This window comes from Aethalodelphis obliquidens, unplaced genomic scaffold (genome assembly GCF_003676395.1).
Source record: "Aethalodelphis obliquidens isolate GAN/ISIS:26980383/991018 unplaced genomic scaffold, ASM367639v1 scaffold20, whole genome shotgun sequence".
Classification (NCBI taxonomy): Eukaryota; Metazoa; Chordata; class Mammalia; order Artiodactyla; family Delphinidae; genus Aethalodelphis; species Aethalodelphis obliquidens.
In genome coordinates, this window is record NW_020837964.1 from 17088175 (window position 1) to 17101332 (window position 13158).

Consider the following 13158-nt stretch of genomic DNA (forward strand, 5'->3'; position numbering starts at 1 on the left):
CACACACACACACACACACACACACACACACACACACACACACACACTTCCTTCTTCCCTTCCCACACAATTAATTACTGTATGCCATTTTTCTCCCCCTATGAGCAAACTCCTCCTCACACAAATACTAAATGTTAATATTTAGTAACTAGCAGTTACTAAAATGCTTTAACTACCATTAGTTTTAAATCAAATTTTCTTGGATTTTTGAGGCCTTCTTAGAAAGAAAACAATCAACTATTTCATCTTTAAGTATAAACCAATATCCTCTTCCCTAGTTTTGTTGAAGCCAGTATATTATTGCCAAACTTTGTCTTTTTCTGTCTGAAATTTCTACTTGTGATCTTTTATTCTGAGATAAATACTAAAAGGATTTCATTAGTGCTATACTATGGCACAGTTTTGTAGCAAACTGGTGGGAAATAACCAATATTGTGAAACTCAGACATGATTAAAAAGAACAAAAAGGGAACAGATCACATTAAGTGATAGAATGTAATGATCAAGACTAGTTATAACTCTGTCCTAGAGACTGTTTCCATCACTTTTGTTGCCAGGGCTTTCTTTCCTTGCTACCATTTTTCACTTTGTACCTCACTGAATCCTGAACTATTTGGGAATAACATATCGGTAAACGTAAAGATATGGAAGAACTTCTAGCTCTAAAGATTCCTGAGATAGGAATGGAGTAAACCATGGTAAGCATGGCAGAAACCAAACCTAGGTCAACAAAACATGTGAAGAGTTTCCATTTCCAAAATGTTCTCTCTGCTTCTCCAGGAAAAGCCTTCTCTTCTTCAGGCAACTAAACTAATGTAGGCAAAAAACTCTTAGGACACTTCTTACCCAGAGATCTAAATTTATAAGCAACTGCTCTGGTTTCTAAAGCACCTGTTTTACCTAAATGCTTAAAATTACATATAAAATATTTATTCACCAGAAGTCTTTGATATTTTTGATAACACAAATTTGAAAATGTTACAGGCATATGATTCTATTTGTGATATTATCACTTATCATTCCAAGCTATCTCTCACCTCTCCCAAAATGCATCCTATAAGCCAGCCAGACTAAAAACTATTAGCAGTTTCTCAAAGTCGTCACTTTCACCTTTCTGCACATAAGAGGTACTCAATGAATGGTAATTCTTAACAAGGAGTAACTTGTATGACAACTCTGGAGAGCCTGACTTCAGAGCATTTCTAGCTTTTCTTTTATTATTAGAGCATAAGGCAGAAACAGTTCCCTTAATATAAGAGTAAAAGCAGTGTTTGGTGGCCATCTTCTTAGGAAATAATGCCATCTTCAAAAAATACTGATATCAATTCATCTTAGCACACAACTTTCTCTTTTAAATTGGCTGGTCTTCTTCATATTCTTCCAAAGAACTAGAAGTTAATTATTCCTTTTGATTCAGAACTTTTTATTTTGACATACCTGGGTCTGGAGTGTAAGTGAATGGCTGAACATCATGAGATCTTCCAGCATTGGTCACTACGTATATTCCCACTGATACTGGCAAAGTTATATGTTGGTCATGATATGGGGGAACCTTCACAATAAGATGATTCTAATTGAAAGAAAATTACAAGAGTCAGAAAAGCAGTAATGTTTAAATTAAAATTTTCAAATAAAATATGATAATTAAGTACATTTCCTGTTAGTTGTAAAGTTTAAAAAGTCTGACTAGGGGAAAAAACGTAGTATTTAAAAGCATCAGGACATTAATCTTAAAACTGCTTTTAAGGTAAAATACCAATGTTTTACAATGGCTTACAAGGTCCCTGCCCTGTCAAATTTATCTCATTCCCCTTCTCCTCCAGCTTGTTACACTCCAGTTACATTGACCTTCTTACACTAACACAGTAAATTCATTCTTTTAACACACTAAATTCATTTTTACCTCAGAGCCTTTACAACTTTCTGTTCTCTCTCACTGTAAAACTCTTCCTTTACCTCTTCAAATGGCTAGTTCCTTATCCATTTTCAGGTCTCATTCAAATGTCATCTCCTCAGAGAAGCCCTCTCTGACAATCCTATTTAAAGTAGCACCCCTCTCCAATCTGACCACATAATCTTGTTTATTTCTAAAATAGCACTTATCACCACCTGAAATTACTGTGATTATCTGCTTCTTTTTGTCCCTCTCCAACCAAAAGAATGTAACCTCCATGAGAACCTAGGATGTTCTGTTCTTCATTCTATCTCCATGGTTAAGCACCTCACACAAAATATACTCAAATATATTTGTTGAAAAAAAGAATGAATATATATTCAGGAAAAAAATATGTCCACCAAGCATAATGTCAGTTACCATATGTTTTGTAAACCTTAACAGTGAGATGTATCAATACTTCGCAATGCAGTTCACTACTTCCTAACCACTTTAATTCTCATTTAAAGTCAATAGGGTTCAGTTTACCCAAACCTCAGTAGATCAAAGTCATTTTTTTGTATGTGAAAATAGTGGTAGAAGCATCCTTTTAAGAGAAAGGAAGAGTTCCATAAATGCTTCAGCAGCACTTATTCTTCTTAGAAGACACAATGAACCACATTTGACTTGTTCTCTTCTTCCCTGGTATGTTATAGTATTGGGAAGGAATATCAAGGGGTAGTGATTATTCTTTTTATACTGAGTATGTGATATGCAGGAGGCCAACGGTGATAGCTGAGGATGAAGTGAATGTGATGACATTTTTTACTTAGTTAGATTATAGTAGTTGGTTGACTCAGTTGAATAGAACATGTGACAAATGAGGCCAAGATTTTGATTTTTGAGCACTTAATTTGTTTCTAAGCCATCATAAAACACTCTCTGAAATAGTCACATTATACATTGAAAAATAGCTTCTTGGGGCTTCCCTGGTGGCGCAGTGGTTGAGAATCTGCCTGCTAATGCAGGGGACACGGGTTTGAGCCCTGGTCTGGGAGGATCCCACATGCCGCGGAGCAACTAGGCCCGTGAGCCACAACTACTGAGCCTGTGTGTCTGGAGCCTGTGCTCCGCAACAAGAGACCACGATAGTGAGAGGCCCGTGCACCGCGATGAAGAGGGGCCCCCTCTCACCGCAACTAGAAAAAGCCCTTGCACAGAAACGAAGACCCAACACAGCCAAAAATAAATTTAAAAAATATATATATATATAGCTTATTTATGGCATTAATAGAATGCCTCCTGAGTCCAGTTAGCCATCTCAAAAAAAATCACACTTCTAATTCAGGTGCAAAAACATATATAAATGTGTGTACATCCACAGGTATTAGGGGGCAAAAATCTGAATGCACATATTCAATTGCCCATGAGGCCATCAAAAAATGTACCTGCAGTGATCCAACTTCTAAGAAACAGAATCTTAAAATCTTGCCCACCTTCCTTTGTTTAAACACTGCAACTACATCACAAAGCAGTCCTACCTACAGTTAAGGAGATGGTTGAATGGATGGATTTGTGAAGTATCTTCCCGGTCTTAAAATTACATATTTGGCAAACTCAATAACTGAAATTATTCTTCTGAATAAAAACTTGTTTTTTGGTAATTAGTAACAGAATTAGTATCTAAAAGTCAGATGCATATTTTATTTAAACAAACCTTTTACTCCACTTGCTTTGGAGAGCGTATTTAAGCAAATCTAATTTGAAACCTTTTATTTATTTATAAAATTTATTTTATTTTATTTTATTTATTCTATTTTTTGGCTGCATTGGGTTTTCGTTGCTGTGCATGGGCTTTTCTCTGGTTCCGCAGAGCGGGGGCCACTCTTTGTTGCAGTGTGCGGGCTTCTCACTGTGGTGGCTTCTCTTGTTGTGGAGCACCGGCTCTTAGGTGCGTGGGCTTCAGTAGTTGTGGCACACGGGCTCAGTAGTTGTGGCTCGCGGGCTCTAGAGCGCAGGCTCAGTAGTTGTGGTGCACGGGCTTAGTTGCTCTGTGGCATGTGGGGTCTTCCTGGACCAGGGCTCAAACCCGTGTCCCCTGCATTGGCAGGCAGATTCTTAACCACTGCACCACCAGGGAAGCCCCCGAAACCTTATAAAAGCCAAATGAACCTATTTTCATACTAATTCTTCTTACTTCCTCAATCTGAATCCAGAAATTCTACAAGTGGTTTGAATTAAAAACTAAGTAAATTGTAGGTAGTGATAGTAAGCTTTTTAAAAATACTACTCTCAAAAATTAAGAGCAATTAACTACCACTGAGCTAGGAGTACAATACAGACAAAACACACAAAGGACTGGGAGACCTGTGGAGCAGGCAGAATGTTCTCTGAGGTAAAAAGAGAAGAATATCTGAAATTTAATTTTTTTATCTTTTAAAAATATTTATTTTTGCTGCGCCGTGTCTTAGTTGCAGCATGTGGGATCTTTTAGTTGCAGCATTCGAACTCTTAGTTGCAGCATGCGTGTAGGATCTATAATACTTCCCTGACCAGGGACTGAACTGGGTCCCCTGCATTGGGAGTGCGGAGTCTTAGCCACTGGACCACCAGGAAGTCCCTGAATTTTAATTTCTTAGAAAAATCTGCTTGGATTCAAAGTAACGACTTTCTTTTTTCAGCGGATAATCTTTTTCAGAGCTTACAAGCTCTGAAGTGGGAATGGTCTGATCAACAAGTTATACAAGAAATCATAAAATGCCAGAGTTAGAAGGAACCTCAAATAATCTAGTAAAAGAGTTTATCTTATAGATTAGAAAAGTGGGGCAAAAAGAGACTTGTCTTACACAGGTAACACAGATTGTTAGTGACAAAGAAGGTACTAGAATTTCAGTTAAGACTAGTCTAGCAGAGATTATCTGATGGTAAATGTGACAAAGGAATGGCTGCTGAGTCCTATTATCTCTTCTTGACAGCATGTAGGAAAACTTTCTGCATAGCATTTGTCTAGGTATACAGGAAGCTCCACCTTAAATGATACTATGTAGTGAAGAATTCATTTAACTCAAAGTGAGGTCTAGTCTTTTCCCTTGTCTACTGGGAGGTGATCTCTAGGCCCCTAGAATGTCCTGTCTCACAGAAGTATCTTCGTTTGTTTAGGGGCTTTGGCCACTGAAAAGTCTAACAATGTAATTTATGAAGAGAGCTTTGAAACATGTCATATCATTTCCAACCTCTGGGGGAACTGGAGACTAAAGGTTAGCTGCACGGGCAGTATGTGATCCAACCCAAATAAAAACTCTGAATACCAATAGCTTGGATGAGCTTCCTAACAGGCAGTACTCTGTATGTACTGCCTATGTTGTCACACATCAATGTGCTGAGAAGGTAAGGCATCCCTGAGGACAGGAAGCTTCACCTTCAGGACCCTCCCAGACCTTACTTTATGTGTCTCTCCCTTTGGCTGGCTCTGATTTGTGTTCTTTTGCTTCTCTGTTCTTTATGAACTGTATTTATACATACCAGTCTTCTGCGTTTGCCTTATATCTGATTTACTCATAAGTTTGTCTTTCTCTTTTGTTAGTTTCAACTTCTATGAGGTTGGTCTTATCTGCTCTACATACTAATTCTTAAGTCAGTTCTTTATCCTTGTTTTCAAACTTTTTTCCTTGTTATTTGGAAAACAATATATAGCAAGGTCCTACAAATATAGACTCTTTAAGTGTAACAGGTAGTGCTTCTGAATGCAAAAAGGTAACTAACAAGTATAAAACACCTGGCACATAGCAGGTACTCAATAAATGTTTCCCTTTGATTTAACTAAATAGTACGTTAAGATAGTCCAGATCCTCAGAGCAAATAAGTATTAGGAAATCTTTCATTCATTAACAATGGTAATTTGCTAATGCTCTTAACTTTTTCAAATAGAGAACTGTCATTTCTAGCATCAGTGGAATAAATCTATTTCAGTTAAAGAAACCCAAGAAAGAAACTTTAAATGATTTATGTCAACCTCATATAAAGAAGAAATTTGTTAATGCAGGAAAATTTTGGAGCAAAACTCAATTTCTCAGAGAGTAAGCAATCAAACTATAAAAAGTTTAAATTATACCTGATGAAATAATTCCATGTCGATTTCAGCTTCTGACTTCCAAGAGTTTTCATCTGATTGAAATAAAAACAGTGACTTACTAAAATTGTGAAAAATTTTTTACTTTGTAGCTACAACTATATCTTTATAACAAAGTGAAACACGCAACAATTTCTAAGGCAGTATTGTGCCTACTTACCAGAAACATTTTCTTGGAAAATAACTTTAGTTCCTTTCAGAAAGTTCTTGCCGATTAAAAATACTTCTTCCTCTCCTTTCACTGAACAGCTATGTAAGCTCTTCTTTAAGATTTCTGGCACTCCTGCTGGCTGAGCTGTAGATATATATAAGCATTCCATAAAAAGAACCACCAACACTTACTTCTTATCTAAAATCAACTCTCAATTATCCAGTTCTATAAGTTGTCGTTGTTGACCCCTGAATTTGACTTCTTTTATTCTGCATATTAAATTTTACCATAACAGAAAGCAAAGAAAAAACAGAAAAGTCTGTATTAATGTTTAATAACTATTGTAAGATTTTATAGGGATGGATTAATGTCTGCGATGACATTTTAATTTATTAGATGTCATCTTTGTTTTCTCATTACATGAACAAAAAAAAGGTGTAAAATATGAATTTGGTCATGTTTTTGTCTTAATATTTTTTAAAAATTCAATTTAAAAACAACTTTATCTCACAATCTTAACCTTAAAAATGTCAGCTATGCTATGCCATTACAAGACTTCTGAGGCAATGTGAGCCTATGGGTGGTATTGAGGGCCTCTTTAAGGATCTAGACCCAGGACTCAGGCCCTAAACCAAAAGAACACCTGAAAACAGACTGAATGCAATTCAGAGTAATTCTTTCTACCAGGGGATCTCCTTGAACTAGGATACCCTGAGGTTAAAGATAAAAGGCACTTGTTTTTCAATTACAAAGACTAACTAACCACTAGTACAATTAACAAAGAGGTTGACTAGTACTGAGCAGGAGCCAGATCTAAGAAATTGTAACTGGCCTACCAACTTCCTCATGTCATGATTTCCTTAAGAAAATTTAATATGTACTGCATAGTAAAACAGGTTCCAAAGTAAGTGTATCTGGGAATTACTGAGTTAAGCAAAGCTAAATGAACAATAGGATTTCTCCAAGCATTTCACATTCTGATGTACACTGTAAATATCCAAGAAGTGAGTATAGTACACAGTCCCCCCAACATATCTGACTCCAGAAACATTCTTCCATATTGATGCCTAAGGACTAGTTTTCCACCAGAATACTCCCTGGGATACTGGTTAATGCAAATACATACTTTTTAGGTACTCAAAAACCTGCTTCCTTAAGATTAAGTACTTTGAAATAGAACACACTATTTGTTGTTTTAGTAAACCCTAACAACATATATACTGCAAAGGTAAACTTTAACATGGTTGTATAACTTATCAACTTCTAAATTAATGAGATAGTCTATTAAACTTTAGGAAAAGTTTAAGTTTTTTTCTCATTAAATACTTACATATTTAATAGTTAATTTTATCTTTACAAGAAAGTAATATGGGAAATTATCCTTGTCAAAATACTGCCCCTCTTTCCCTAGGCCTGCCGTTCCTTGTGGGAAGGCTCTTGCTCCACTCATGTAAGGACTGGCCATGTGACTTGTTCGTATAATGAAATGTGAACTGAAGTAATGTGCCACTTCCAGGCTTTAAGAGCCCCACGTGGTTCTACCATCTTCCTCCACTACAAAAATGGCAATATCCCAGAAAGGGGCAGCTTCTAAAGCCTGGTTCCCAGAGTGAAGAAAATGGAGTTGCTTCCAAACTACACCCAATATTATCATAAAATGAGGAAGAAGTAAAACTTTGTTGTGTAAGCCACTTAGATTTTTTTGGTTGTTTGTTACTGTAGCACCGTTTAGCCTCACTTATTTTAATACAAACAAGTATCCTAATTCAATATCTGAATGGCAAATAATATTTTCAGCAATGTCTGAGTTTAAAAGAAATTGTGACTGTATAAACATATACACTGTCTGGAACCCACAGGGTTAATGTATGAACAGAATGGAAACAGTTACTGGTCACACACTGGTAATTACATACCCTTTTAAAGAATTAAGTGAATTTATAACTTTTTGGAGTAACACTGGAACTAGATACTTATTTTTATATAACATTCAAGAAAAATATGATAAACATTATTTTGATTAGAAAACAATAAGAGGTGCAAAATTATATGCACACATTGTATTAACAAAATGAATGGAAAGTCTATAACCTTCCCCCCCCACTTTCAAAATACTATATGGAAATTCCACTTCATTCATGATTATCAAAACTTTTTTCCTGGGCTTCCCCGGTGGCGCAGTGGTTGGGAGTCTGCCTGCCGATGCAGGGGACACGGGTTCGTGCCCCGGTCCGGGAGGATCCCACATGCCGCGGAAAGGCTGCGCCCGTGAGCCATGGCCGCTGGGCCTGCGCGTCCGGAGCCTGCGCTCCGCGACGGGAGAGACCACAATAGTGAGAGGCCCGCGTACCGCCAAAAAAAAAAAAACTTTTTTCCTACCTCATTTTTTCCTTTTATGTATTAAAGGCTTAAGATGGCCAAATGAGGCCCCTCTGAAGGTACAATGTGTATTTATCTTTTATATATTTGTATTTACATTACACAAAGAACTAGTCTGTTCAAGACAATTTAACTTCTAACTTTTGACCTTAAAAGGTCTTTCCTATTAAAAAGTTTAATGGTTACCTAACAGGACATACTCCATACTAAACAGAACTGAAGTCAGGATTATTTACGCATTAACTGTTTTATTTTTATCTTTAAGTAATTAGTAAGCTGACTCTTGAAAGTGATCACATTGCTTTAAAAAACTGTAACAAAAAAAGCAGGCACCTTTCTGGTATTATAAAAAACAATGTGCTTTTAGATGCTGTTCTAATAGCGGCCACAAAAATAAAGCTGAGGGACTTCCCTGGTGGCACAGTAGTCAAGAATCCACCTGCCAACACAGGGGACATGGGTTTGAGCCCTGGTCCGGGAAGATCCCACATGCCATGGAGCAACTAAGCCCATTCGTCACAACTACAGAGCCTGCGCTCTAGAGCCTGCAAGCCACAACTACTGAGCCCTCATGCTACACCTACTGAAGCCCGCATGCCTAGAGCAGCCCCTGCTCGCCACAACTAGAGAAAGCCCTCGCACAGCAACAAAGACCCAACACAGCCAAAAATAAAAAGCTGAAAAAAATTAATGAACATCTGAATACTGAATATCTGAATACTGAAAAATAACAAAGCAAATATTTCAACCTGTCAAAAGAATTAGTAAGGCTTTTTAATGTCTGTGAAGAGAAGAGAAGTTTACTCAATGATATTATCCCTTTTCTAAAGTTGTGGAAGAGCTAGAAATAAGGAAAGTAGGAACTCATTAAATTCAGTAAGATTTAATACAATAAGCATTAGTAAGACAAAATCTAAAATACATTACACTGAAGAAAGCGATGATTAATTTTGCCATATTAAAAAAATTATTATAGAAGGGTGGATACTAAAAAGGTATGAAAATTGATATTCTTAATTTGATCTAGTATATATGTATTGTCTGGAGACATCTAAAGGTGTGAAGAATGTAAAAGGGGATGATTTTTCTATCCTCTTAACAACAAACAAACAAAAAGACAATGGATCCAATGACCACTGTTAAACCAACAAGTAGAAGCAGGACTGTTTTTCTAAGGTCACAAGGCACAACATGAATTCTGGCATTAGGCCTTCTTTCCACTGAGTGTTTCTAGATGGAAGATCAAGTATCTGTTTCCTCTCCTCCCTTCCAGCTCTAGAACCTTTTGGCCCCTCTTCCTTTTCTACCTCCCTCTCATCTTCCTGTTTCCTTCTACCTCCCATTCCAATTCTAACCCTTCTTACTAACCTATTTCCTTTTCACCTCTCATTCTACTCCAACTGCTCTAACCTGCCAAAAAGGTTATATTCACGGAAATAAACACAAACCATAAACCCATAATGGAACATAGAGTGGCTATGGTCATGCTCAAAGTATTAGATCACGTAAAAGAAGAACTGCACATGCCCCACTAAAATTGAAACTCCATTCTAGTAATATTCAAGTTTAGACATATTGTGATTTACAGTAAATTAGCACCTACATTAGAAAAGCTTTATAACTCAATAAACCATCTACAGATTATTTACTCTGTCCCTATCTGAACACAACAGAATGGACATGGAACCTAGAAACTTTAAAAGCAGTATATTTATAACTGAACGTTATCCAGAAATAGCCCAAGGAAATACTAATATCAAAACAAATTTTTCATAATAATGAAAAATAGAGAAATCCAAATGAGCTCTCTTTATTTTTATTTTACTTTATAAAAATTTTTTGGCTGCATTGGGTCTTTGTTGCCGCGCACAGGCTTTCTCTAGTTGCGGTGAGCAGGAGCTACTCTTTGTTGCGTTGCGGTGTGTGGGCTTCTCATTGCAGTGGCTTCTCTTGTTGCGCAGCACGGGCTCTAGGCGCATGGGCTCAGCAGTTGTGGCGCACAGGCTTAGTTGCTCCGTGGCATGTGCAATCTTCCCAGACCAGGGATTGGATTCTTAACCACTGTGCTACCAGGGAAGCCCCAAATGAGCTCTCTTGAGATCAGGAAGATATTTACTACTTTCCTTTTAAAATGAGGGTGGGGCTTCCCTGGTGGCGCAGTGGTTGAGAGTCCGCCTGCCGATGCAGGGGACGGGTTCGTGCCCCGGTCCGGGAAGATCCCACATGCTGCAGAGCGGCTGGGCCTGTGAGCCATGGCCGCTGAGCCTGCGTGTCCAGAGCCTGTGCTCCACAATGGGAGAGGCCACAGCAGTGAGAGGCCCATGTTCTGCAAAAAAATAAATAAATAAAAAATAAATAAATAAATTTTAAAAATGAGGGTGGGGCTTCCCTGGTGGCGCAGTGGTTGAGAGTCCACCTGCCGATGCAGGGGACACGGGTTCGTGCCCCGGTCCGGGAGGATCCCACATACTGTGGAGCGGCTGGGCCCGTGAGCCATGGCCACTGAGCCTGAGCGTCTGGACCCTGTGCTCTGCAACGGGAGAGGCCACAACAGTGAGAGGCCCGCGTACAGAAAAAAAAAAAAAAAATGAGGGTGTTTGCCAAGCTAACATAGGGGTACAGTCACTTCTGAGATGAATTAGAAAGGAAGGGAAAAATAAGATTTACCAAGGGTGAATAATTTGACAAAACTAAGCTACAATTAAATAACAAAGGCTTTGTAAGTATCCTGGGGGTACCAAGGTCATAATACCCATAACGACCCAATAGGAAATTCAAGTGAATGGAACTCAGTCTCTTCTGCTCTTTTGAATTCAGAAGCAAGGCCAAAGAAAATAATAGTTAATGAAAATCTTCTTAAGGGATGTACAAAGGAAAAAGTTTTCCTATTTATTACTTGTAATAATACTCATTACAGGGAAACCAGACTATATCTTGAAGCACATACAACATGACTGAATTTAAATACACACACACGGACTTCCCCGGTGGTGCAATGGTTGAGAATCCCCCTGCCAATGCAGGGGACACGGATTCGATCCCTGGTCCGGAAAGATCCCACATGCCACGGAGCAACTAAGCCTGTGCGCCACAACTACTGAGCCTGTGCTCTAGAGCCCGTGAGCCACAACTACTGAGCCCATGTGCCACAACTACTGAGCCTGCACTCTAGAGCCCGCGAGCCACAACTACTGAGGCCACGTGCCACAACTACTGAAGCCCGTGCACCTAGAGCCCGTGCTCCATAACAAGAGAAGCCACCACAATGAGAAGCCCGCACACCGCAACGAAGAGTGGCCCTCACTCTGCGCAACCAGAGAAGAGCCCATGCAAAGCAATGAAGACCCAACACAGCCAAAAAAAAAAATTACGCACACACGTCATTTACTTTCTATGCCAAGGTTAGCAAAGTAAGAATTTCATTTCCCACTATACTATAATACTTTAATTTGTAATCAGAACTCCAACTGCTATATATTTACAAAGTTCTGCTTACCTTATTTTTTCTTAAATTCTAATACAAACACTTAGAATCACAGCGATTTATCACACTATGAAGATGCTGTGAAAATCCTGTGCCTTTGCAATTTACTTCAGGCAAACTGTTCAAACTACTTTTTAAATCAGTGTAGGATGATGAAAGGAAACTACAAAATGCTACATTCCTTTTGAATTTTATTAGAAATTACCCACCTTTAATTTAGCCTAGAAAATTTAACTATAGCTTTGAAAATGTTTCAAATTTTTCATGATCACAAGCTGGAATATGAAAAACAACTGATATTTAGAGATATCAAAAGATTGACAGAAAATGAAAAAAAAACTCCATATATTTAATATCTCCATATTTTCTTACTTACTACATAAAATCGGAGAAGAGGGTGTTTGCAGTGTCAAAGTGGAGCCATCTTTCCTTGTGATATTAACTCGAAAAACCAATCTGGCACGAGTGCTTTTTTTCTTGGAACCAGCAATTCCTATTCTGGCTTCAACATCAGCATTCCTCAATTTCAATATCCCTACGCAGTCCACCCTAATACAGAAAAAATATATTAACTGATATTTTCTGTTGTATAAATAGTACAATATTCTTAATCAAACAAGTTTTCTTTTTAAAAATAATTTGCTTCCTTGTTAATTTTTGAGTATGTAATATAATTATACGGTTCCAAATTCAAAAAACAGAGAAGGGTAAGTTCTGAATATTCATAACTTCTCATCTTGTCAACTTTTCATTTTTAATAATAATGGAAAAAATAGTACAGAAGTAAAATCACTATTTCAAAATCTGAACATAAGTAATGGTTTACAAGAGTTACTTTTGCTTTAAAAAATTAAATTTATCCTCTTTCTTTTTGCACCTAATTCAGATATTAAAATAGAGAAACGGATTTTATTTGAAAAAAATTAGTAACTGTCTCCCCCCCAAAATGTAACACTGCACAGCCATTAAAACATATGCTATAAATAATATTTAATGTTATGGGAAAATGCTCATGATAAGTGAAGAGCAGGTTACAAAGCAGTGAGTAGAGTATCATCGCAATTTTATCAGAAAAAAGGATGGAAAAATAAATGTCAAAACAGTAATTAGTTCTATTAAGTTGGAAGTTGGCGTTTGAGGGG

The 13158-nt window shown here is 37.6% G+C and overlaps 1 protein-coding gene across 10 annotated transcripts in view; it reads right to left on the bottom strand.

The window, feature by feature from the left end:
• NFAT5 (nuclear factor of activated T cells 5) overlaps positions 1-13158 on the bottom strand; it is a 133582-nt gene that overhangs the window by 23585 nt on the left and 96839 nt on the right. For all 10 annotated transcript variants that reach the window (XM_027119426.1, XM_027119429.1, XM_027119428.1 and 7 more), the window contains 4 exons: positions 12393-12565; positions 6163-6297; positions 5985-6037; positions 1438-1570 (listed from right to left, as the gene is read on the bottom strand). In XM_027119426.1, the coding sequence (XP_026975227.1) occupies positions 1438-1570; positions 5985-6037; positions 6163-6297; positions 12393-12565 (494 nt within the window). The remainder of the gene's footprint in view (positions 1-1437; positions 1571-5984; positions 6038-6162; positions 6298-12392; positions 12566-13158) is intronic.